The sequence below is a fragment of the Hypanus sabinus genome, chromosome 9, assembly GCF_030144855.1.
Source record: "Hypanus sabinus isolate sHypSab1 chromosome 9, sHypSab1.hap1, whole genome shotgun sequence".
In the NCBI taxonomy this organism is placed as follows: domain Eukaryota; kingdom Metazoa; phylum Chordata; class Chondrichthyes; order Myliobatiformes; family Dasyatidae; genus Hypanus; species Hypanus sabinus.
Window position 1 is genome coordinate 136,550,251 of NC_082714.1, and position 27,479 is coordinate 136,577,729.

A 27,479-nucleotide genomic window follows, 5' to 3' on the forward strand; every position below is an offset into this window, starting at 1 on the left:
TTGAGAGGAAAAACAGCTTTAGGTCCCCTGGCACACACATCACCGAGCATCTCATGCGGTTGGTACATACCGGCTGTGTGGTGAAAAAAGCGTAACAGTGCCCCTTTCACCTCAGACAGTTGAAGAAGTTTAGCATGAGTCCCCAAATCCTAAGGGCTTTCTACAGGGGCATAATTGAGAGCATCCTGACTGGCTGCATCACCGCCTGGGATGGGAACCGTATTTCCCTCAATTATAGAGCTCTGTAGAGAGTGGTGCAGACAGCCCTGCTTATTTGTAGATGTGAAATTCTCACTATTCATGACATTTACAGAGACATGTGCATAAAAAGGGCCTGAAGGAACATTTAGATGGAGATGTAACGTAAAGATTTTTACTCCTCATGTATGTGAAGGATGTAAGTCAATTCAATTCAAATTAAATTCTGGATGAGCTGAGATGTAAACGCTGAAACCAGGGAAAAGATATCTTAGTGAAGGCAGACACCAATAATAAAATTCATCATTGCCTTTGGCTATTGAATAGCAACAATTCCTGCTTCTTGTTTGCCGCTGAGAAATTACCTTCAGCAGGCACCTCAAAGCAATGGAAGGTTACCAACTTCACTATGCCCATATATTTCTCCAATTCTATCAGTAGCAACTCTTTAGTGTGCTTTCCCAGATCAATGTTCCCAGTATTGCAGTCCCAACTGCACCTAGTTAGTACCTGTGGGCAGTTCCCATCTCTCACATGCTTGATACCGGACTCTCTTCTTTCAGCTCTGTCATGGCGATAGATTACCTCACGAAGAAAAGATTCAAGGATGCTCTGAAAGTTACTGTTAAAAAGTATGACATTCCAAATGACTTATGGGAAACCCTGGTCACAAGAACTTAAAAGTGGAGAAAGAGCATTTAGAATGTATTGAGAATCTTGAGACCACGCAGGGCTGCACAAATGGCAGTGAGCACTCCACCTCCAAAACTATTCACCTATCAGCTGGGGCAGAGTCTGCACAGAACTACATTGGCCTTAGCAACCACTTAAGAACAGAAAAAACTTAAGTGAAATCAAGTCATCCTTGATGCACAGGGACTGCTGAAGAAGAGTTTATTCACAACAATCACATTACAGTTATCTCAAGTTCAAGTTTCATTATCATTCAACCATACATGGATACCCATGAATTCAGCCAAACCATACAACATTCCTCTGGGGCCAAGGTGCAACAAATATTACCAAGAGTCTTATGCAGCACAAGGTACATACAGCACATATAAGGTAAGCATACAGTCACACACAAAAATATATCTATAGCCCAAGTCCCTGAGTGATAAGTCCTGTAAATTGATGGTGCAAGGACAAGCAGTTCTCAGGAGTCTGCAGACGAACGTATGCACAGGCACAATCCAGATTGTCATTCCACTGACTGAACACTAGACAGCAGCACTGATGGGAGGGGCCAGCCTCACCATCTCCTCTCTTGGACTCCTGCAACAGGCAAGCCCGCATCTTGAGGCCTAGCCCTTGCCATATTAGAGGCCACGCAGCAGCTCCCCGCCACTTGTCTTGTCAATAAGCAAGGGAAATGGATTTGCAGCATTTTACATTATCAATGTTCAACAGGGTCTTGTGATTACACGAGAAGCGTCCAAGACGATCTCTTGCTGTTGCACTGCACGCCGCCTTTGTGCACTGACTCTGATTGCCTTCCTGTAGCAGGCAGTAACATGATCCACACCAAGTCCGACTCCTCCAGCAATGATAGGACAGACCTTCAGTACGTAAAGTTCTTAATGTCCTGCATTGACCTGTGATCATAAAAAAGACAAAAACACCTTTGGTTGACCCCGAGAGACTGCTGTGTCCAAACGTGCTTCAATCTTACCAAAAGTTTACTATTCTCAAAAGACAGTTCACCTTGGCCATTGCTCCATTTTATAAATAACTCATGATATTATGCATTACATGGTAATCATCTTCAACACATTGAGCAGACTCTTCCTTGTTGCCCTTCTTGCCCTGCCAATCTTTCAACTTCCTGAGTAAACTACCTCAGCAAGGCTCTGTGAGTGCTTGTAAATCTCAATGAAATACCTAGAGAGCTGGTTAATTCATGCCTCCGGGCGCCAAAGCTTTTTAATGATTTTGTTCCTAATGTTCAGAAACATTTAAGAACTATTGTAAGCATACCATTATCTACCACTACCAACCAGGGACAAGTTTCCTGGTTGCAATGATTAGCATTTAAAAAACTCAGACGGGACGAGACAAAACTCCAAACCCTATTGAGTCCCTCTAGCATTTTGTGTGTGTTACTTTGAATTTCCAGCATCTGCAGATGTTCTCATGTTTGTATTAAGGATAGAAACCCTCATGACTGATAGCAAGTAGCCTTGGTTGAGAACATTATGTGTAAAATAGTTATAAGGGTGTTTGGGATTATGAGAAATATGATGTATGGAGTTGATGAGCTGCAAGGCCTTGCCTTTAAGTTTCTGTAATTCAATTAAATTGTGAACACATGTTTCAGTAGGGCCAGTTTTAAGTCTTGTAAGCTTTATGTTAATTAGCTGTCAACAGAGGATTTCATATGTTCAGCAATACTCAAAGCTTTCATTAACATTCAAAACTTCCCAATTTGAATAATTCTTGACAGAGGATATGTTGACCAGAGTTTGTAATTAAAACTTCTCCTCCAGTTCTGCACAAAATGTAAATTAATATAAACCACACTATAGTGAACACCAACCTGCTTAAAATAAATGGAAAGGACTATAATAGATACGTCTCCCTCTGACAGCTAAATAATTCTATATTTTGTATGTGTAACCAGTCAAGTTATTTTTCAGGCAGGATATGTAACCTTCAGATAGTTTGCTGATTCACTTCCTATGGATTAATAGTACCCATTGAGACCAAGAGTAAAAGGTTATGGAAGAAGTACAATACAGAGGACATTATTTATTTATTTTTATTTCGACTACAGCGGGGAATAGGCCCTTCCAACCTTTTGAGCTATGCTGCTCCAGCAACCCCTGACAAACCTGATTAATCATAACTCAATAATAGGACACTTTCCAATGACCAATTAACCTACCCAGTATGTCTTCAGATTGTGGGAGGAAATACATGCATTCCACAGGGAGGACGTACAGAGCCCTTACAGAGTGGCACCAGAATTGAACCCCGAAGTCCGGTGCACCCTTAGCTGTAATAGATTTGCACTAACCACTATGCTACTGTGGGACTGATGGTAGAACTGTATACAGTCTTCCCCCGCTTTACACCACTTAGTTTTTTACAAAAGACCTATATTAGTAACCTGTTTTCACATTACAAAGAGGAATTTTGCTTTTACGAAAACTTTTCCCAAATAAATTAGTGGTTCTTTGCTTTATGCCATTTCGGCTTAAGAAAGGTTTCAAAGGAATGCTGTACCTTTGGATGGCGGGAGGGGGAACACCTGTATCATTATCAGGAGAAGTAAAGAGATTGAAGATTGGCTTCTCTGAAGCTACAGTATAAGATCTGCCAATATGCTTGCATCACTGCGCATTCTAGTGTGTTATTTCCTCTCATAATTCAATATGAGAGGATTCATTAGCCATAACTCTCATTTATTTGTGCAGACAAAAGCTCCAGCAGAAAATTTAATACTTGATGTCCATGGTTATTTGGTTATAGTTGTGCAATCAAACTGAAGAACCCCCAAGGTCATTTCCCATCACTTTTTGTACAGGATGAAAAATCTCAAAAAGGAAAAAATCTTAATAATGAACAATTTTACATAAAGCCTGAAGCTTATGAGCATTTTCCACTGTTCACTGGCACAATGAATTGATTGAAAATCAAAAACTGAAGATCTCCAAATCTAAAATAAAAATGGTTCCTTAAGGTTGTTATAGCCAGGAGTGGTAACGGGGATTACCTATTAAATGCTCCCAATGGTGTGTATCTCAAATAAGCTCTGAACCAAAAACAAGAGAAAATCTGCAGATACTGGAAATCCAAGCAACATTCACAAAATGCTGTAGCAATGCAGCAGGACAGGGAGCATCTATGGAAAATAGTCGACATTTCAGGTTGAGATCCTTCATCAGGACTGGAGGAAAAAAGATGAGGAGTCTGAGTTAGAAGGTGGGAGGAAGGGAGGAAGAAACACAAGGTGACAGGTGAAACTGGGCGAGGAGGGGTGGTGATTGGTGAGAGAGATAGAGGGCTGGAGAAGGGGGAATCTAATAGGAGAGGACAGAAGGCCATGGAAGAACAAAAAGGGGGATGAGAATCAGAGGGAGGTGATGGGCAGGTGAGCAGATAAGATGACAGAGGGAAAAGAAAATGGGGAATGGTGGGGGGGCGGGGGTTGGCATCATTACCAGCAGATCGAGAAATAGATGTTCATGCCATCAGGTTGAAGGCTACCCAGGCAGAATATAAGATGGTGTTCCTCCAACCCGACTGGAGCCTCATCACAACTGTAGAGGAGGCCATGGTCTGACATGCGTAGGCACTGAGAGATCCTGTTTTTTCTGGTGGATGGAGTGCAATATATGTTGGGTCTCACCGATATACAGGCTACACCGGGAGCACCAGATGCAGTAGATGACCCCAATAGACTCACAGGTGAAGTGTCGCCTCACCCTGAAGGACTGTTTGGAGCCCTGAATAGTAGAGAGGAACAAGGTGTAAGGGCAGGTGTAGCACTTGTTACGCTTGTAAGGCTAAGTGCTAGGAGGGAGATCAGTAGGGAGGGACAAGTGGACAAGGGAGGTGTGTAGGGAGCGATCCCTGCGGAAAGCAGAAAGTGGGGGAGGAGGGAAAGATGCGTTTGGTGGTGGGATTGCAGTGGAGATGGCAGAAGTTATGGAAAATTGTGTGCTAGGCATGGAGCCTGGTGGGGTGGTAGGTGAGGGCAAGAGGAACCCTATCCCTGGTGGGGTGGCGGGAGGATGGGGTGAGGGCAGATGTGTGTGAAATGGAAGAGATGAAGTTGAGGGTAGCGTTGATGGAGGGGGAAGAGAAACCCCTTTCTTTGAAGAAGGGAAGACACCTCCATCATTCTGGAATAAAAAGCTGCAACCTAAGAGTAAATGTGGTAGAGATGGAGGAATTGAAAGAAGGGAGTGGGACGAGGTATAGTCAATGGGTTTATGATAGACATCAGTAGTTAAGCTGTCTCCAGAGACAGAGAAGCAGAGAGATTGAGAAAAGGGATGGAGGTGTCGGAAATGGACCAGGTAAATTTGAGGGTACTGTGGAAACTGGAGGCAAAGTTGATGAAGTCGATGAGCTCCACATGAGTGCAGGAAACAGCGCCAATGCAGCTGTCGATGTAGCATAGGAAAAGTTGAGGAGTGATACCAGAGCAGGCTTGGAACACTGTTCCATGTAGCTGACAAAAAGGCAGGCAAAGCTGGGACCCATGCGAGTAACCATGGCTACACCTTTTGTTTGAAGGAAGTGGGAGGAGCCAAAGGAGAAATTATTGAGAGTGAGGACGTTCCGCCAGATGGAGGAGAGTGGTGGTGGAGGGTATCTGGAGCTTAGAAAGAAATGGAGTGCTTTGAGGCGATGCTAGTGGGGGATGGAGGTGTATAGGGACTAAGTTGAGCTCCCGGCCTTCACATGCATCTTTGCTACTGAGTCCTGCATAACCATTCCTAGTGACAGGAGAAGGAACAAAGACAGGTTACTAGCACCTTGAACCCAGACACTTCAGGCAGATGGGGCTCGTCAGTTGTGGTTGGCAACTCATCTAGAAGGAAATCTCTGATCTCAAACCTTTGCTGCCTTGCAGCTCTACCCACTCATGGGGAAGGTTTCAAGACTACACCCTGAGGGAAAAATACAGAGCTGGAGTCCCTAAGGCAGTCCTACATTGAGTTGAATGCTGAGCAGCCACTCCAGCGAAGCTGCTGGTGTGAAAGTGTATCAGTCTGAACCGTTCTTTTGGGTTCATCAGATACAAGGAGAGGGGGAGCTTCCTACATGGGTAACAGCTTGCTTTCCATATTGTACTGCCCAGGCTTGCATATTAAGACAGCTAGGATGCAACATCCATGTTCAACCTTGACTGATGGAGACCTCACTCACTCACTCAAAATAAAAAAAAACAGAATGGGGGTAGCAGGAAGGAAAGAAGCTTGTTAAACTTCAGGGAGGGTTGGGGGTGGGATGTCTCTGATTGGATTAAGTTGGGGTCACCATGTCTGTAAAGAAGGTTGTCTGGTCAGTAAGTGAATGGGAGAGTTAGAGAAGGATAATAGACAAAAAAAGACAAAAGAAGGTATAGTGTTTGTAGAATGGGCATATACTCCACTTCCAGAGGAAAACAAAGATAACATGGGCTGGGAGAAAGAACAACAGCTATTATATCCAAATTTCCTTCAAAATTCTTCTCCCGTTCATTCTCCTCAGATCCTCATCAGACTCCCCAGTCCCACGGGCTGCAGTGTTTTCATTTCAACCCTTTCTCTCCAATCCCTCTGACGCTCCATGTTTTCATATCAATGAATTCTGAGCTCACCATGGCATGGAACTCTTCTTTGGTTGCCTCTGCCTCCAGGCCTATTTCATCAATCTGGATCCTTCACCACAAATCTTTTCACTCATCCTCAGTACTCACAATCACCTGGACCATTCCCTTTGTTGCTTATCCTCTCCAGATCCATTCATTGCCCACACAACGTTGCCCCTCTTGAATTTGCCATGCTCCTCTCCCTTTCTGATGATTCTGATCTTAAAGAAAGTCTCACGATTTGCAAGCATCTATAAGTAAATTTTCTCACAGAAAATATTTCTAAGTTGACCTGTGAGTTGCTCAAGAATAATTAGTCTTCAATTTATTGCAAATGTACTGAATTACAATAATTAGTGTTTGATGTTACAGACTATATACAAATGCATGGTAACAGAAGAGTAATAGCTTGTATAATATACTTGAGATTATAGGCAGAAAGTAATGCCAAAGAAGACACACAGATATTCATAGGATTTCTCAAAGCTAAAGCATTATTTCATGCTGATTCTAACTGTCTTGTCAATCTTCAGGCATCTTTCAACAAACGCAGTTAAGCTCTAAATTATCTTAGACTTGCTGTTTTCAGCAATTATGTAACTTAGCCTACAAGGCACGGCTAAAACACAGCTGCAAATGAGCAGTACCTTCTCCTTATAAAACAGGTGCCACATCTTTAGTGAGAATTATTACTAAAATACACCAATAATGAAAGAAAACAAAAAGATAATTTAAACTGCACATGAAACATGATTCTTAAGTATTAGGCTCATCAAAATTTTTTATTAGTTTTGTTTTATTTCATTATGCAGATGGAACAACAAGATGTAAGTATTTATATGAGTAAACAGTAATTTTGTCTTTAAACATAGATACATACATTTTGATGCACAATCACAACAAAAATTGCACTAAAACAGTGTTTGAACAGTGCTTACTTCAGTAAATAATTACAATACTTAGCACTGCAAAAAAGTTCAGTTTTTTTCTGATTTACAAACATAACTTATAAATTACATAACTTTCAGTGAGGCAAGAATGCCACTAATGCCCTGATCCCAAGTATTAATGACCTGAGACTTCATCAAAGTCAAACACAGTTCAATATCTGGAATGTGTTAAAACTACAGCAGGACTCCAGTACATTGTACAGAAGTCTGCAATTGCTCTTTCCTTTTGTAGTTACTGTCCTAGAAATAATGAGTGGTTTACTCCAATGACTTTCTTGTCTGTTTTATTTAGTCCAATGGAGAAATAATGAACTAGAACCACAATGTAATTCTGTAAACCTGCTCTTGCTGTAAAAAGGCTGTAAACGTCCCATATTAAAATTTCTTATCATTTCATTTTGGAAACTGTTCAAATTATTCAGAGGAAGGATTCTAACTGCATCATTCTACAATACATTTAAGTTCGCAGACTATGCTGACCTCAAATCCAATGTCACATAACAGACACGTAGACTTATAAAATAAATATACGTCAATCACAAAAAATGGCTCTTAAGTATTATAGTAAGGACTCTTTAAATTAATTTGCTTAAATATCAAATAAATAGTAGTTAATTCATTGTTTTGCTTCAGTGGTGGCAAATGTCTGAAAAATATTTTCATGAATAGGAAAAAATATTAATAAAATCAGAACATTTTCTGAAAAATTATCAAAACATGTCAGTTATAAAATATTCTCACTCCACATAAAAAGGGAATAAATCACATTAATAAAATAATAAATAATACAATACAAAAATAACTTGACTTGTGTTAACTTCATAAAACAGCTTAAACTGGAGCAACATAAAATATTATTGTTTTCATGCACTCCAGAAACATGTTTTTTTAAAAAATTTAGCTTTATCTGGATTAAAAACAAAGTTAAATAAATAGACGAACATTAAATAAATAGGAAGAGTCAACATACAGAATAGTTTACATATTTGCTTTCCGGATTCAATTTAAACGTTATTTTAAAATTTACACAATAAGGTTACGGACTACTTGTTCTAAACAAGTGCAATTTCTATGTTCGTAATTGCTATAAATATTTCTAAACCAATATCAATCACAAATGTACTGTATTTACAGTATACTTGAACAGTTCATATACAGAGTTTTTTTCAGACCTGAATGCCCTTTACAGCTTGTTTAATGCTCTCCAGTAGTGCTTTATTTTCTGGGTTCTGGTAGCATTCCATATTAGTATACATATCTGTGAGGGTATTAACATAGGTGTCAAAATTCTGTTCGCTGATTGGTTCCTGCTGAACAATAACAGAAACAAAAAATAGTGTTAAAATGAGTAACTAACAAGGACACTCTGAACAGAGATACAAGAGATTCTGCGGATGCTCGAAATTTTGTTATTTTTATTATCTATTTTATAATTTGGAGATCTAGCACAGAAAAGGCCCTACTTGCCAGTTGAGCCAAGCCACCCAGCAACCCACCAATTTAACCCTAGACTAATCATGGGACAATACACAATGACCATTTAACCTACTAATCAGTATATCTTTGGACTGTGGGAGAAAACCGGAGTACCTGGAGGAAACACATGTTTAAACTTGCTTACAGGGGGTGCCGGAATTGAACTCCAGTGCTCTAGGCTGTATTAGTGTCACGCCAACCGTTATGCTCTTGTAGTGTCCTAAAGTCCAGCACAACACATACAAAATTCTAGAGGAACTCAACAGGGCAGGCAGTATCTAATGAAGTGATTTGCAACATTCTGCTGCACACATAGAAACATCTCAGCTTCCTTAGAAAATAAAGTCAGCCCATCCCCTTCTTGTAGACAGCCTATGTGTTGGTTTAGTGAACACCCAAGTACTTGTACTCCTCCCCACCTTAACTTCTTCTCCCAGAATGTATACAGGACTCATTTCAGTCCTTTTCCTAAGATCAATCACCTTCTCCCTCATTTTGGCCACATTCAGGAGCAGGTGATTCCTCCTGCGTCACTCCACAAACTTGACCACCAGTCAGAGATGACTCCTGCCCATCTGCGATACATCCAACCATTGCAGAGTCATCAGAGAACTTCTGCCAGTGACAAGACCCAGGTTTGTACTGAAAGTCTGAGGTGTACAGTGTGAACAGAAACCGAAACAGGACAGTCCCTTGTGGCGCTCCAGTGCCACTCACCACCATCTCAGACAGAGAACTACCGAGGACTGCAAAGGAAGGGAGAAGATACTAGAATAAAAAGTTGGGGGAAGGGAGGGAGGACAAGCTAGAAGGTGATTGGTGAAGCCAGGTGGGGGGGGGGGGGAACGAATTAAGAAGCTGGGAGATGATAGATGGAAAAGGCAAAGGGCTGGAAAAGAAAGGATCTGATAGAGGAGGAGAGTGTACCATAGGAAAAGGGAAGAAGGAGAGGCAACAGGGGGAGGTGACAGGCAGGTGAGGAGAAGAGGTAAGAGGGAAGGGGGAGGGGAAATTTACTGGAAGGAGAAATTGATGTTCATGCCTTCAGGTTGGAAGCTACCTAGATGGAATATGTACCTAGACTGATATGTCAGCACTGGAATGGGGATAGGAATGAAGATTGTTGGCCACTGGGAAATTCTGCTTTGTGCAGATGGAGCAGAGGTGCTCAACAAAGTGGTCCACCAATTAGTGTGCAATTTTGACTTTTGCATGACTGGAGGTTGTTGCTGTGAGTAACTTTTATGGCTCTGTAAAGCAAATCTCTCGGCTGTGCATGTACAGCTACTGCCTGATTAGACTATGTAGCAACTCCAATCTTTCATTAAAGTCAAAGCTTTTAGCTGGGTTAGTAAACTCTGCAAAGTGTCATTGGACAACCTCAGGAAACCATTTTAAGAGCCTTTCTTGCTTTCAATGCACTATAAAGCTGCATGTATGTTATCATTCACTACCAGCCAATAAATTAGAGCTTGACTGGGTGTTTGACTCACTGAAGATATTTTAAATTCTAGCATCAAAGTAACTCAGAAAATATACTAATTAAACAGAAGAAACAGCAACTACTGTAACTCATCCCAATGAAAGCAGGCTATTTTCTCTGAAGACTATGCAGTGTGCAGGTAACATTACATATATTGAGGATTCTGGTTAAACTGGGACACATGGAGACCAGTATATTTTGGCCCACTTGAGTGGCTGCGCCAATTAGCCAAAGTTTCATGGAAATAGTTAGAAGGGTATACAAAAGATAAACCAACATTTAACTGAGTAACAAATTACATATTTAAATACAGAAAAAATAGAACGGCAATACTACAACATGACTATAAAACTATGTGTTATTCCCTAAAATGTATTGATGGAGGAATCCATCCAGAGAACTGCCATGTTCTTTGATTGACTGTAACTGAACAAATCCAGAGCAGACACCTAGTGTATGTAATTGATCTATTAAGCCATCCACTGCTTTCTTTGAACCTGTTAATGTTAGACGCTTGTATCCAAGGGAACTGTTCCGCATGGCACAATAAAAAAGGCCTGTTTCACTGGCATTGTAGCTATCATCTGATTGAAATTTTTGAAGCGTTGATGTGTTTTGTAGATTTCCAAGTTTCTGCATTTACAGTATCAGCACAACCTTTCTTGCTGTGAGCTTTCTTGAATTCAGTGTGCTGCCAACATTTCAACTGAGATAAACCAACCATCTGTTGCATTTACATCTTGTTGACCAGCTTCCTGTTTTCCACTGATGTGCTTCTTTAGGATAATGTCAAATCTTATAATGGCATCTTGGCAAGGGTTTGACATTTTTTCAATCAAAAAACAACAACAAAATGATCAAAAATCAATTGTTTTTGAATTGGCGTCTATAAACCCAAATGGATAACAGAACGCAAACACATGCAATTAATGCTATTTAAAAACTGTTCGGTGAAATTACACCATAGTGTCGAAGGAACACTCAAGTGCATCTGATTGATGCTAGTTAGAAACTGTTAGGCAACAGTCTCCTCTCTCAATTAAGTGGCATGGTGTCCCAAATAAATGAACGGCTATTTCCACAGTTAATTTTTTGTTCTTTAAAAGTTGTCCCCAATAAGTGGCTGATCTGATTAACCGATGGTCTCAATTAAACAGAATCTATTATATTACATGTAGCAATGTGGTTACCATGCTTGACCATACCACTGGCAGTCTTTATAACCTATAACTGGGTGGTGTTTACAAAATCTACATTTTTGAAATCATAAACTGTATGATCATTTTTCTTAAAAATATCAATGAATCAAAGTGCACTTATATTGTGATCAACATTGTGTGAAGCAAATCAGTGCTGTGTGGAAGGGGACAGAACAAGGGCAGAGGAACTGAGAGTAGAGAATGCATAGCTGAGTTGGATTAAACACCATTTTTCAAGCTTTAATGGATTTTAATAGCTTTAACTGATAAGATGGACACCGGGTAAACGAGACCACTCTCCTCTCCTATCAGATTCCTTCCTCTCCAGCTCTTTTATCTTTCCTATCCACCTGGCTTCACCTACCGCCTTCTAACTATTCTCCTTCCCTCCTTTTAAGTCTGGCATCTTTCCCCTTCCTTCACAGTCCTGAAGAAGGGGCTTGGCCCAAAATGTCGACTATTTATTAATTTACACAGATGCTGCCTGACCCGCTGAGCTCCTCCAGCATTTTCTATGTTTTTCTCATGTTACTGAAAATAAAACTTGCAGTTCAATGAAGTTAACATAACAGCAGTAACTATAAGCGATGTAGAAGGCTCTTGAGAAAAGCCAAAATATGCCATATTTACTTTTAGATTGCACCGCTGCAGTGCATAATTCTTGTTTCACAAATACTGTAGAGAAATTCAAATACCATGACTACCAAACATTGACGATTAATCAATAGAAAAAATTAAAGAATTTTTCAGTCTCAGTTTTCAACTAGATTTAAGTGAAGTTAATTCCCTAAATAGAAGCCTTTGTAGATGACAACAATTTCTGATGGACTCTGTAATGCCAGGTATGATTTCTGCTCATGCTCTTAATGCACTTTCAATCACAATTGTTTTGCTATTTTCATGCTCAAAATTTATTATTTGAACTTTCACAAGAAAATCACTGCAAAGAAAGCCTCACTGAAAATTCAAAATTAATTACATTAATCTGCTAAATATCAATCCCCTATCTTTGCAAATTCATGTCTTTTTGTCTAATATTACATGTTAATTCATTTTCCAGCAAATGAAAGAGATAATTATTCAATTCTAACTGCAGATTGCTTCATTCCTTCAATAAAGGCTTACTTTACATCATATAATGATTACAGGGCAACTTCTGTGACTGAGAAAACCTAAATATGACAATCCTATCTCATCTGCCTCTTCAGGCATCACATTTTATTCATTTAACCAGTATCATAGGTGCAATTTCTTTATAGATGGGCTGAGTGAAGTAGGAATAGACTACTTGAGCTCTTTTGTTTACTCTGCCATTCATTTAAGATTACCGTGTTTTTTTTTTACCTTAGTGACACTTTACTGTACTAGCTTGGAATCCATTTATTTCCTTAACATTTGAAAATCTATTGACCTTTGGTACATTGAAGAACTGAACCTCACTAGAAGTCTCGGATATTCCGGAGAATCACTACTTGGTGAGGCTCTATGTGGGCAGGAGCCACAAGGGGTGGTAACTCCTAGGATGAAGAGCCACGCAAGTCCAGAGGCTGAGGCATGAAGTTCAAAGTCCTGCGATTGGAGAGTCCTGGGGTCTATACCAGAAGTCCAAGGCCAAAGTTTGAAGACAGGAGCTGGCTCAAAGGTTGAAGTCTCTGGGTTGACATATCTGCAAGTTGGAGGCCCAATCTCTGGGAGTCTGTGAGTTCAGGCCAGGTAACGGGGATCAGAGGTTTTAATATCTGTGAGTCTGAGAGTCCAGGGCTAAGGACTGGAGGTTGGAGGCCCAGGGGTGGCCTGTCCTGGAGTTGGAGGCCTGTCTGTGTCTGTGAGTGTCTAGGTAAGTGACAGGGCAGGAAAATGGCTCATCTTGTTGTGTTGTTTCGTTTTCTTTATGGTGAACAATCTTGACATGCTAATGTTATGTTCACACCGGAATGTGTGCTGACGCTTGTGGGCTTCTCCCAGCACATCCCACAGTTTTGCTGGTTGTTAATGCAAATGTCATCATTTACTGTATGTTTTGACGTACATGTGATAAATAAATGAAACTGAATTTGAATCTTTGTATGAACATTTTCTTTTAGCTACTTCCTGGAAGGAAGATCCTTATTTTTAAGATTGTTTCCCTTGGTTCCAGACACCCCACCCAGGGGAATCATCATTACGGCATTTTCAACCTCCATAATAATGTCTTGTATTTCAATAAGGTCTCCACTCATTCTTATAAACCATTTTGCGTATAGATTCAGGCTGCTTAATCTTTCTTCCTAGGACAGTAAATTATGCCAGAAATCAATGTAATGAACATCTACTATATTCACTATTATAAATGTAACTTTCCTTAAATAGAGTCCAGAGCTGTACACAATGTTCCCAGTGCACCAGGATTTTATGTATAAATGCAGCTCTTGCACTCAAATCCTCTTGCATCAAAGTAAATGTACCACATGTCTCCTTAAAAGCTTGTGGTTCCAGCATGCTAACCTCCAAGGGTAGCAGGAATGCCAATATCCTTCAAACTCTCAAAGGGCCAGAATTCATGTTTCACTTGGTTCCAAACATCCTTATTCTGCCGGGAGCTTGAAACAACCAAGTGTCCTTTGACCTGTGTCATTGGGAAGTATTTTGCCTGTTTTCACATGTAAATGAAGCACCTACCATCCACTGTAATTTTATGCATTAAACTACAATATAGGCGCAAATCAAGTAACCAACACCCCTCCGAGAGGACCACAACCTTCTCGTCGGGTTTGGAGGTTTGTGTGCTTCAATGACCTGGAGAGCTATGTTGGCTAGAGTCAGGGCCTTGTACTTTGGCTCTTGGTAAGGTCACACATGCCAAATATGTCAAAGGGTAAATGCCAGACTAAGAGTGGTCCACATTGGTTCTCCAGGTCCAGGGTTCAGCTTAGGGTTAACAAACTTGAATGGTTAAAAAAAATTGTTACTGAAACAGCAATGAAGAATCCTTCTTTATCTGTGTGCGACGGTATGGACAAAGACGGACAACCTTCATTGTTGCCCTAAACACCAGCGACGTAACAGGCAAAATGGAAGGAAGAAAAGGAACAAATACTGCTCCCAAAATTGATTCTTTTCGGCTGAACAAGAACTCAGGAAAATTTCCATTCTGTTTGCTCACATAGGTCCTTCTATCAGACAGGAATGAAAAAAAAATCTTTTATCAATAGAGATACTTACTAGAAATTGAAGAAATCATTTTACTTGATCAATTTTTAAATGAGATTTAATAAGCTCATGGTTTATCACCATATGACATCTACAGTCCTCTGTACTGGTGGTTCAGACTTACGTTTTTTAAAACCTTTGGATCTAGACTATATGAAAGCTATGAGAACAGATTCCAAAAGGGCCCATAATATTGCAAATTAGATGACACACGATGTCAGGATGCAGGATTAATTGTGATGTCAATATCAGACACAGCAGAATTTTAAACCTTTCAATTGCAAGGCTCATAATATGACCATTAGACATAGGAGCTGAATTAATTAGGTCATTCGGCCTATCGAGCCTGTTCTGCCACTCCATCATGATTGATTTATTATCCCCCTCAAACCCATTAAACTGCCTTTTCATCATAATCTTTATTAGTTCTTACTAATCAAGAAACTACTAACCCCTGCTTTCAATACATCCAATAATTTGGCTTCTACAGTTGTCTATGGCAATGAATTCCACAGATTCACTACCATCTGGCTGAACAAAATTCCTCCTCACTTCTGTCCAAATGGGATGTCCTCCTATTTTGAGGCTGTGCCCTCTGGTCCTAGACTTCCCCATAATAGGCAACATCCTCTTCACATCCACTCTTATCTACGCCTTTCAATATTCGTTTGGTTTCAGTGAGATTCCCCTTCATTCTTCAAAACTGCAGCAAGTGCAGGTCCAGAGCCACCAAAAGTACCTCATACATTAACCCTTCTGTTCCCAGAATCATTCTCGTAAACCTCTTCTGGACCCTCTCCAATGCCAGCAGTTTTTTCTTAGATAAGGGACCTAAAGGTGCTCACAATTCTCCAAGAGTGGTCTGACCAATGCCTTATAAAGCTTCAGTATTACTTCCTCGCTTTTATATTCTGGTCCCTTCAAAATGAAGTAGGTACTTTATATAAATGACTTGGATAAAAGCATTGAAGACATGGTTGTTAACTTTGCTGGTAACACAAAGATAGCTGGGCAAGTAAATAATGAAGAGTATAGAATGAAGCTGCACGGCGTTACAGACATAAAACGATTCAGTACAGAAACAGGCTGCTGACTCACCAAGTTCACACCCACTATCACACATCCCACGTTTTCATTCTCCGTACAATCTCTCTATTCATACCACATTCTCTCCATTGTCTTCCTGGATTTTAATACTCAACTACACATGAGGGCAATATACAGTGACCAACCAGCACTTCTTTGGGATATGGGAGGAAACCATTGCACTTCAAGGAAATCTAGAATCACAGAGAGAATGTGCACACTCTGCATAAATAGGCCCAAGAGTCAGTCTGATCCCACTTTGCCGCCGGCATTGTGAGGTAGTGGTTCTACTAGCACAGTTAAGTGAGTGGGGAAAAAAATCAAAATGGAAAATTAAAAATTTTGTTTGATATCAGAACATGGTGCTTCCACTTTGCAATTGAATATTGGCCAAAAAACATCATATCTGCCCCAGAGTAGACTGCATACTTCACCCCATAGCACAGCTGATTTACTGAAATATTGGGCGCATTAACAGATGTCACAATGAGTGAAATAAATCCAACAAGCAAAGTGTTGCAGAAATATGTGGCTGCAATAGTTAAGTCTTCAATGTAGCAGATAATTATTTTGCCTTTTTTGCAATCCTGACTTGGCAAAACTCACAGGGATTATACCAAACATTACATTGTTGAAACATGAAGATAATAGATCAAAAACAAATACTAATGCTGTGGTAGAAATCTGGCAATACAATTAATACTGATTTTGACTTTGAATATAGACAAGTATTCAAGGCAGAAAATTCAGCTGACCCTCAATTCTCAATTCTAGAATTCCCAGTATGTATCCAAAAAACCACATCATAAAGAAAAAGTAATAAAATTACCCTCAAAATTAAAGGATAATGTTATTCAGTTTATCACCTTAATCTATCAGCTATATTAAAGAATATACACTTCTGTACAAGGTGGATTACCATTTGAGGCAGCTTGATGTCAGCAAGGCTACGAATTAGGGCTTGACTCAACCCTGCCAGCTCTTTAAATAAGGCTTCATTTTGTTCTTCAATTACTTTATTTTCATCCTCGATAGTTTTCAAATTTTTTTCCATGCTGGAAATCTGAACAAAAGCACTGAATGTTAGTCCATAGATTCAGTAAACACTAAAACACTTGAGACACTTCTTTTAATCTGATTAATTAATGCATGTAATTAGACACCTACAGTTGTTTCTGTTTCTGCCATCATTATGTCAGACAAATTGAAATTAAACATTTGAAGAATACTTGAAAGTAACAAATACTATCAACTACTATGGCTCTTGAAGAGTATATTCTGAATAACATGCTTCACATAAAAAGGCAAACCTCCATATATTCATGCAGTAACAATGTGACATCATTGGATCATGAAATCACAACATCACAAAATGTTATAACATATAATTAAGCCCAAGAAGTTATTTACGGCCTCCTTTTCCACCTTTAGGATCAAGCAATAAAATATGTCTACGCCAAAGAATGAATGAGATTCATAGATAAATGCAAGTAGCATATTTCTGCTGGAATGGTGAATTATAATGAGGGGTTCATTTAGAAGATCACTGTTGGGACAAATGTTTTCCACCCTTTGCAGCTTGGTTCAAATCCAGCTATTAAGAAAAAGACTTTCTTTATTTGCTACTTAATTTGGTACCATGTGACACGAACCTGGGAAATCGCAGTTCGGTTTCAAGCGTATGAATATATAACAAAAAATTAAACAAATAGTGAATCTAGATCACTAAGTAATGAGCCTAGATCATCCCACGTGTCACTGATAACAAAATAACACATTTAACAACAACTTTATCCTTTAATACCTGATATTCAGTATTTTTTTAAAGTAAAACCCTTCATTCACCACATTCATGACTGGCAGATTTTCTATCCTATTGGATATCATTCCTATTAATATTCAAAAGCACTTTTAATACATCTGTTTCCAGGTGTTAATGTAGTATATTTAATTTTGCAGTAAAACTGTGTTTAAAGGGAGCATGGGAAACCAGGACTGGCAAATGTTACAGATGCACAGGAAACAGAGCCGGCAGAGCCAGGAGGAGGGGGAGAAGGGGGAAGAGAGAGAGAGAAAAAGAGAGGGAGAGAGAAAGAGAGAGAGACTTATAAAGAGAGTGTGAGATCAGTTCGCAGTAAGTAGGGAGCATGGGAAATGGGCTCCCAGTATGTTTGAAGGAAGTGCTGGAAACAGTTCCTGGTGAGTTTAGAGGAAACATTACAAACATCACCTGGTGTTCAAGTATGATTTTTATCCAGTTCTGTTGAAAATAGCCTGATTTAAATTGAGTTATTTGTGTCTCTGCTCTGAAAACATTGATAAACATATTGTAAAATATAACTTCTTGTGAAAATGTTTATAGGTAGCAAAGAAGGATGCCATTTGGCCCATCAGATCTATACTGGGTCCCAGGTGAACAATTACATCAGTGCCATTCCCCCATCCTCATTTTCCTGTGCCTGTGAAACATTTTCTCCCACACAAGCCAATCAAATTCCCTCTGATTCATTTTACCTTTTCTATGGGGCAATGAACTTAGGTTTGTGATGTTGGAGGAAACCAGAGCTGGAGAGGGAAGTCATGGAGCCATGGAGAGAATGTGCATATCCAGAAAGAATGCAATCCCAGATCCCTGTACTGGAGGCAGCAACACTTTATCAGCATACCACCCATCTTTAACTAATACCTGTGATTGCAACTTCACCATATTGGATTCCATTTCTGTGTTGGATTCATTCAGTTCACTGATCTCTTTGTCGAGCTGTTTAATTTCTTCATCATTCTCTATTGCTATGAGGAAACAGAAGCGTACATGAGCCCATCTCAAAAATAAATCTCGATATGATATTCCATCTTTGCTATTTTAGTCAAAGTAATTTTGTTATTCAAATAATTGCATTAAATTCTTACCAGATAATATTTGTAAAAAATAATTTCATATACTCAGTGTTGAGAAAGTGCTTACTTCTTAAAGCAATGCCCTCTCAAAATTTCACTCAATAGCTAGAAATCATTCACTTTAAATTATAAGTGGGATCTCAGTGCTCCAATTTCAAAGCTCTGGAGATGTAAACTTAAAAAATAAGTCCATTTCAGATAAGTTTGACAAGGGCTGCCTTGGAGGCAATTGACAGTAAAAAGTCATTCTAGATGGCTGTGGCTAGTAATTTATTAGCCCCCAATAAAGGTTTACTTCCGGCTGGCCAATTTTGGGACTTGCGCTCAAACTGATCGATACTTGCAAATGAACCACTTGGAGGTGATTCCTCGCACTAGCTGCCACCAACAAAGTTGAGTTCAATGTGCTGTTCTGCTTAAATCCTTCTGAACTGACCACAGGATTGCCCACTTACAATACACACATTGTAAATATAATGCTCTCACATAAACAGAGAATACTCCCCAGCACTTTCCTTTCCATTAAGATAATCAAAAGCATTACACTATTGCTTGTTCTGTCTCTCCCTGAAGTTACTTTGTACATTAGTGGTTTAGGATCAAAGTAACATAATTTATGCAATAGATACTTTATATTTATACATAAACATACATTTGCATTGCAGAAAACAAACAAGTTCTACTATAATACAAATTTCTGATTTACAGTAATTCTGAAAATAAAATTGTAATTAGTTAATATCAACATTTAGTAAGGGATAGGTATCTGTGTTACAAGCATTTTCTAGGAAATTGTAAAACAACGGCCTTGTAAATAGTATTTACATACATGGTTTCGAATCACAATGGAAGACTACATTAAATTTCATTTGCTATCGTATCTTACCATCACTAGCTCTAAATTTTGTTGTTAGTAGATCCTCCCCTGAGAATTTTGCTTTCTTCATGGCCAAAGTAGCCCTTGGACAGCCAGAAAGACTTAAAAAAAGAGGCAAAATATAAGTTACACGAGTGAACAAACTAATTGTGTAAACTAAACCAACAAATTTTCCTGTAGATTTATGGATACACTTATATCAAAAACTAGAATTAAAGTAAAATAATGAAAACATAATAACAGTTTCAGTAGCTAATGACTAGTAGCGTCCCACAAGAATTGGTGATGGGACACTTACTGTTTGCTATACACTATATATGAATGAACTGAATGTGAATGTGGGAGGCATGATTCTGTTTGCAGGTGACACCAAAATCAGCAGAGTTGTTAACAGTGTATAAGGCAGTCTCAGACTGCAGAGAGACAGACTGATGAAATGGGCTTTATACATACAAATTTGAAGAGGTACACTTAAGGAGTTCTAATGAAACTAAGATGAATGGTTGACCTCTGAGATAATCGAGGAACAGAAGGACCTTGGAGTACATCTCAATAAGTCCTTGAAAGTGGCAACACAGGTAGGTAATGTGGTTAGGAAGGCATATAGGATATTTGTTTTTATTAGTTGGAGCATCAAATACAGAAGTAGGGAGGTCATATTCCAATTTTATAAAATCTTGGACATCAGCTGGAGTAGTGTGTGCATTTCTGGTCATCTTAGGACGTGATAATGTTAGAGAGGGTGCAGAGGAGAATCACCAGGATGGAACAGTCAATGATGAGGAGCTGGTGGAGAAGCCAAGTCTGCTCTCAGTGGAGCTGGGAAGATTAAGCGGGAGACAATTGAGATATATAAAATTATGAAGGTTATAGACGGTAAACAAAAGCAAACTTTACTTAATATCAGAGGAAGATAAAACTAGAGGTCATAAATTTAGAGCAAGATGAAAGAGTGAAAGCGATACGAAGAGGACCTTCACCATCCAGAGCGTGGTGAGTATGTGGAAAGTATTGCCTGAGACAGAGGTTGAAGATGGCAACATTTAAGAAGTATCCAGATGAGTAATTGAATTGCCAAAGCATAGAAGGCTTTGGACAAAGTGCCGGGAGATGGTATTAATGTTAATGAGATTCCACTGGTTGGTGTGGGTGGATGGGGCCAAAGGGCTTCTTTCTGTGCTGTATGACTCTATTACTCTAATTTAAAAGGTATGGGCATAGAAATTACCACTAGTGCAAAATAGTGGTCAAATTTACCTTGCCATCCCATCATAACTTTCTCTGTTCAATTTTACTGTTTTCACTAAAATAGTGGAACCAGGAATTGCTTTCAAGTGCACTAAAATCTTACTAATATTATCAACTGAAAGTCCCAGACTTCTATTATTTCAAATAATGAAGAGTTGCTAATAAAGTTGCTTTTTGTATTTTGCTCAGTGTAATATTATTTCCAAAACTGAACAAGCCAGGGTGAACAGTTTCCTTCAGAAGTACTAATAATGCCAGCACTATAGATAAAACTAATTAAAAAGGTAGCCAGCATTGTCTAAATACTTTTTGATTTTTGCATTCAAAACTTCAATACTGTACTATATTCCCATTCCCTGCACTCCTACTTCACATGTTTGATTTAACCCACCTAGATATATCGAAGCATTTCATCCATCAGAAATATTGTGGGCTGGAGATGGGGCAGCACTTCCAATTAAAAAAGCATTCCATATTTAACATTGATTGAAAGACAAACATGGACTTAATCTTTGATAATCCTGTCTGCTTTTCAGCTGGGACATTAACCTATTTATTTTAAATGCCTAATGTCTCTACTTGATGAAGGAAAAAGGTTTACTTAAAGTTTCAGATTTCAGGTCTATATTTTAATAATGACCCAAATAGAAGATTCACTGTGGCTGTTGCAGGTGGAAGTATTGTTTGCTGTACTAGTAAAGGATAATGTTATGTACCTTCTATGTGTAAGGAAACTCCCGTTAGCGTGCCCCGACCCATCACACCCTGGGGTTGGACAGGCTGGTCCATCTCCTTTCACAGGTTTCCAAGTAAATGGAGACCCATTGTGGAATCCTTCCTTCTGTCTGCGAGCAGCCAAAGGACAGCCAGATGCACTGCGATGCGATGCATACTTGCCACTTACATGCCCGAGACCATCACATCCAGGAACAGGACATCTAAAAGAAATAGAAAGTTGTTACTACTGGCTACCTGCTCTAATACACACTGAAAGGCAGGAATGTAAAAAAAATGTCAAGAAATAGAATTAAAATAATGAAATTGATATATAAAATAGGTATGTTTACAGGATTATCTTTAGATTTACAGTAAATCCAGGCTATGGCTTTGTTTAGTTGTTAACCAAATGCATTCTTTAGCCACTGCCCAACTACAACATGTAGCTTCTTGTAAGTAACATTAAATAAAGGTTAAATTGTATATAAATTACAATCCCCAGACAATGACTGGCTTTTTTTCTTTTTATAACCATTGTTTTTTTAAAATTTACAAATATTAACAGTTTGAATGGTATATGTGATATAAAATGAGTGAGTACAAGACATATATTTTAAATAACTAGCAAATCAGCCAATATCTTTACATATTTACAAATACTTTTGAGCTGTTTTTTAAAAATTGCCTTACATTTAGCTCTGTTTTTAAATAAACCTGTTAGTGTCTCTACCAAATGTTTTTTTTTAAACAGGAGCAGGGATAGATCTCATCTTCATAGCTTGGGTGATAATTTAACAGAGCAGATCATATGCTCTTTATAAAACTCACAGGATTTCATTTTATTGCTCTAAAGGATAATAAACTCTCTATATCTTAGTGTCTATTTTAAATTGGTGAATTTAGTGTGGTGGAAAACTAAAAAAAATTGAGAAAGTCATGGGCCATCTCATTATATCATAATCTGAATAACATTTGGCCTCTAATGAAGCTCTCACAAATCTGACATGTACCACGATGACTGTCTTTCCAGCTTTCACTTACCTACAAGAATGTATATTATTTTATTCATTCATGAGATGTTGCATTACTGACAGACCATAATTGCTCCTAAGGGATAGTGTGGTGCCTTGTTTAACACTATAGTTTGACTACTGATGGTGTTCCCATTGTGCATTTAGGGTTGGGTTGCAAAATTTTCACCAAGCTCTTGAAGAGTGTCTTACTCAACAGGAAAATAAAGATGAGCGCTATTTGTCACATGTCTAGTCAAAATATATAGTGATGTGTGACATTTTGTGTTAAAAAGCAACACAGATTGGGGCAGGCCACCAGTATCACCGCTCTTCTGTGCCAACTTAGCCTGCCGACAATTCACTCACCTTTGAAATGTGGGAGGAAACCCATGTGATCATGGGGAAAATGTACAGACTCCTTCCAGACAGCAGTGGAAAATCAAACTCCAATTCATGATCACAGGCACTTTGAAGTGATTGTGCTAACCTCTACACTACCAGGCTGCCCTAGAGAAAGTACAGCCTCTGACTTATTATGACAAGCAGAACATTTTTTGGCTGATTCACTTAACTTTCTGGTTGATGATGACCAACAAGATGAAGAAGTTGTGTCTGTTTATTGATGATGTTGCTGTTGGAAATTCAACAAGAGGATAGTGCTGAGATTCGTGTGCTATGAATGTACTTGCCACTTATCAATCGAGACGGAATGTTGTGCAGGCTTTAGCCGCTACATTCGCTTAGGGGTTGTGAATGGAAAAGACCACTGTGTAATCATCAGTGAACAATCAATATTGCAGTCACCAGTGAACCTTCATTATGATGACTGCGTGTTAATGGAAGGAAGGTCATTGGTAAAGCAAGTCGAGGTGTTACTGGGACTTTGAGCTGAGAAAAATCCTATAGCATTGTCCTGAGACTGAGATAGTTGACTTGTAACAGCAATGTTCATTTTCCTATAGTATACGTGGACTATAACTGCAAAATGATACATGCTTATTCACAAAAAGTGGAAGTCAATATTTGTTACATCTATTGTACTACTTTAACTTGACAGTTATTGCATAATTATATTAGATTAATAATATGTCATTGTGAGTTCAATTAAAGAGGTGCTGACTTTAGTCAAATTCTCAAATGTACTGCTCTGACATAAGAAACATTTATGACTTTGTTACACTTAACCAACTTATTTTCCAAATATAGCAATGATATATTTTTCATCTTTATGATTTTACCAATAATCCAGTGGTTAGTTGCACTGACAGGCATTGAAGTGGAGAAGTGTTTAATTTTACATGTCTCTGAAAGGCCGTTATGTTCTTCAAGAGAAATAGGCAGATTCACAACATTAAGCTGATTGTGAATTTAAAATTCCAAATTTCAAGAAGTCATATGTAATGAATTTGGATTCTTGGGTATTACAAGTCGAGTATTCTTGTCACCTGCCAGTTTTACCCAAGGTGATACTGTGGCGACCCACTTCCGAGTGCACTTGAACCGGCTCACAAAGTGGAGCGCGTCGGCAATGAGGCTGTCCCAAAGAGGGCGCCAAGCCCACTTCACCAGCAAGGGGAAAAGCCTGCACGCGGGACCAGACTGTGAATACACGCCCCCTACAGCATTCCCGCCTGGGGACGGTGGGAACAGGAAGGCTTTAAAGCGAGGCCACAAAGTTTGAATAAACCTCTTTTGCAACTGCAGCTCACTGACTACGTGTTGTTATTTTAGCGCTGCGTGTAGCACACCACTACAATTGGTGACCCCGACGGCCCAAACGATAGTTGGACCGGAGATGAACGACGACGCATCTGTTCATGCAGTTTCATTAAAACTGCCAAGTTTCTGGACGTTGCGACCTCACCTATGGCTCCAGCAAGCAGAAGCCCAATTCCACATTCGGCAGATAACCTCGGATGCCACACGTAACTACTACGTGGTGAGCTCCCTCGACCAGGACACAGCGGCCCAGGTTCCCAGGTTGAGAGGTACATACAGTCGCCCCCGGAGGATGGGAAATACAAAGAATTCAAAGCCTTGCTCATAAGGACTTTCGGTCTCTCATGGCGTGAGCGAGCTGCCCGCTTACTGCACCTGGATGGGATGGGGGACAGGCTACCATCGGCTTTGATGAACGAGATGCTGTCCCTGGCCGGAGGTCACAAGCCATGCCTCATGTTTGAGCAGGCGTTCCTGCAGCAGCTGCCCGAGGACATACGCCTGCTGCTGTCTGACGTGGATTTCAGCGACCCCCGGAAGGTGGCGGCCCAGGCAGACGTGCTGTGCAAAGCCAAGAAGGAGAGTGGGGCGTCCGTCACACAGATCACCAGGCCATGCTCCCAGCAGCAAACCAGACCAGGCCCAGCCACAGAGCCCGCTAACCCCAGAGGCAGGGGTGAGGAAACCAACGAACAATGGTGCTTCTACCACCAGCGGTGGGGCACAGAAGCCCGCCACTGTAGCCCGCCCTGCAAGTTCCCGGGAAATGCCAGGGCCAGCCGCCGCTGATGGCTATGGCGGCTGGCCATCGGGATAGCCTCCTGTATGTCTGGGACAAGCAGTCAGGACGCCGCTTTTTGGTCGACACTGGAGCCGAGATCAGCGTCTTACCTCCGACGAGTTACGACACCCACAACAGAGAACTGGGTCCCACTATGAGGGCTGCAAACGGCAGCACAGTAAGGACCTACGGTACGGCTACAGTTCGGCTCCAGCCGGTTCACGTGCGACTTCACACTGGCCGCCGTAGCCCAACCACTCCTGGGAGCAGATTTTTTGCGAGCTCACAGCCTACTGGTCGACCTGCCGAGGCAGAGATTGGTCCACGCCGAGAACTTTCAGATGTTCTCCCTGGGTGAAGCCCAGTTGCCAGCCCCACACCTGGACTCCGTCACGCTGTCCGACAATGACTTCACCGGAGTCCTGGCAGATTTCTCATCGGTTCTGGCACCGCAGTTCATGGCAGCCATGCCCAGACACAGCGTACAGTACCACATCACGACACAAGGACCCCACCTCCACGCCCATGCTCGAAGGCTTCCCCTGGACAAGCTCCAACTGGTGAAGGAGGAGTTCAAGAGGATGGAGGAATTGGGGATCATACGGCAGTCCAACAGCCCATGGGCCTCCCCCCTGCACATGGTGCCCAAAGCAACAGGAGTTTGGAGACCATGTGGCGACTACCGCAGGCTGAACGAGGCTACAACACCGGACCGCTACCCTGTGCCGCACATTCAGGACTTTGCAGCAAACCTGCACAGTGCACGGATCTTCTCCAAGGTAGACCTCGTCCGGGGTTAACATCAAATCCCGATGCATCCGGACGATGTCCCCAAAACGGCACTCATCACCCCGTTTGGCCTTTTCCAGTTCCTCCGCATGCCGTTCAGCCTGAAGAATGCCGCACAGACGTTTCAGCAGTTAATGGACGTGGTGGGATGTGACCTGGACTTCGCATTCATCTATTTGGACGACATCCTCATAGCCAGCAGCAGTCGTCAGCAGCATCTGTCCCACCTCTTTCAACTCTACACCTGACTGAGTGAATATGGCCTGACAATCAACCCGGCCAAATGCCAGTTCGGGCTCGACACCATCGATTTCCTGGGCCACAAGATTACTAAAGATGGGGCAACCCCTCTGCCCGCCAAGGTAGACGCGGTCCACCATTTCCCCCGACCCAACACAATCAAAGGCCTTCAGGAATTTGTGGGTATGGTGAATTTCTACCACCGCTTCCTCCCTTCAGCTGCCCGAATCATGCGCCCCCTGTTCACCCTGATGTCGGGTAAGGGCAAGTACATTACCTGGGATGAGGATTCTGCCGCTGCTTTCATTAAAACCAAAGAAGCCTTGGCAAACGCTGCGATGCTAGTGCATCCCAGAATGGACGTCCCTACCGTCCTCACAGTGGATGCATCCAACACGGCAGTCGGTGGAGTGCTGGAACAACTCATCGAGGGTCGCTGGCAACCCATGGCGTTTGTCAGCAAACACCTACAACCACCCGAGCTCAAATACAGTACTTTCGACTGGGAACTGTTGGTGCTATACCTGGCAATCTGGCATTTCAGGTACTTCTTAGAAGGTAGGCCCTTCACCACATTCATGGACCACAAACCTCTCACCTTTGCATTCACGAAAGCATCCGACCCCTGGTCGTCCCGCTAGCAGCGACATCTGTCCTACATCTCCGAATACTCGATGGATGTCCGGCATGTCTCAGGAAAGGACAATGTCGTGGCGGACGCCCTCTCCTGCCCTAACATCCAAGCCCTGTCCCAGGGGGTAGACTATGAAGCGCTGGCGGAGGCGCAGCAGGCAGACGAGGAGATCACTAGTTACAGAACCGCAGTCTCCAGTTTGCAGCTCTATGACCTCCCCGTAGGCCCAGGTGAGAGGACCGCTACTCTGTGACGTCACCACCGGCCAACCCCGCCCCACCGTTGTGGCAGCCTGGCGGCGGCGCGTTTTCAACTCCATTCACAACTTAGCGCACCCCTCCATCAGGTCAACCGTCCGGATGGTAGCCAACAGGTTCGTTTGGCATGGACTCCTCAAGCAGGTCAGTGAATGGGCCAGAATGTGCATGCACTGCCAAACAGCCAAGGTGCAGCGGCACACCAAAGCCCTGCCGCAGCAGTTCCACCCTACCCGCCGGCGTTTTGACCACATTCAGGTGGATATTGTGGGCCCCCTGCCAGTGTCACATGGAGCGCGGCACCTCCTGACTATCGTGGACCGGTTCAAAAGATGGCCAGAGGCGGTCCCGCTCACCGACACCACCTCCGAATCTTGCGCCCGGGCACTGATTGCCACCTGGTTATCTCGCTTTGGTGTAC

The 27,479-nt window shown here is 41.2% G+C and overlaps 1 protein-coding gene across 1 annotated transcript in view; it reads right to left on the reverse strand.

Moving 5' to 3' along the window:
* Positions 1-8,496: 8,496 nt before the first annotated feature.
* LOC132398927 (myelin transcription factor 1-like) overlaps positions 8,497-27,479 on the reverse strand; it is a 44,392-nt gene continuing 25,409 nt past the window's right edge. Inside the window, exons 13-17 of the mRNA XM_059978764.1 lie at positions 21,625-21,846; positions 19,670-19,761; positions 18,572-18,675; positions 16,805-16,948; positions 8,497-8,759 (exon numbers count right to left, since the gene is read on the reverse strand). Of these exons, the coding sequence (XP_059834747.1) occupies positions 8,619-8,759; positions 16,805-16,948; positions 18,572-18,675; positions 19,670-19,761; positions 21,625-21,846 (703 nt within the window). The 3' untranslated portion in view covers positions 8,497-8,618. The remainder of the gene's footprint in view (positions 8,760-16,804; positions 16,949-18,571; positions 18,676-19,669; positions 19,762-21,624; positions 21,847-27,479) is intronic.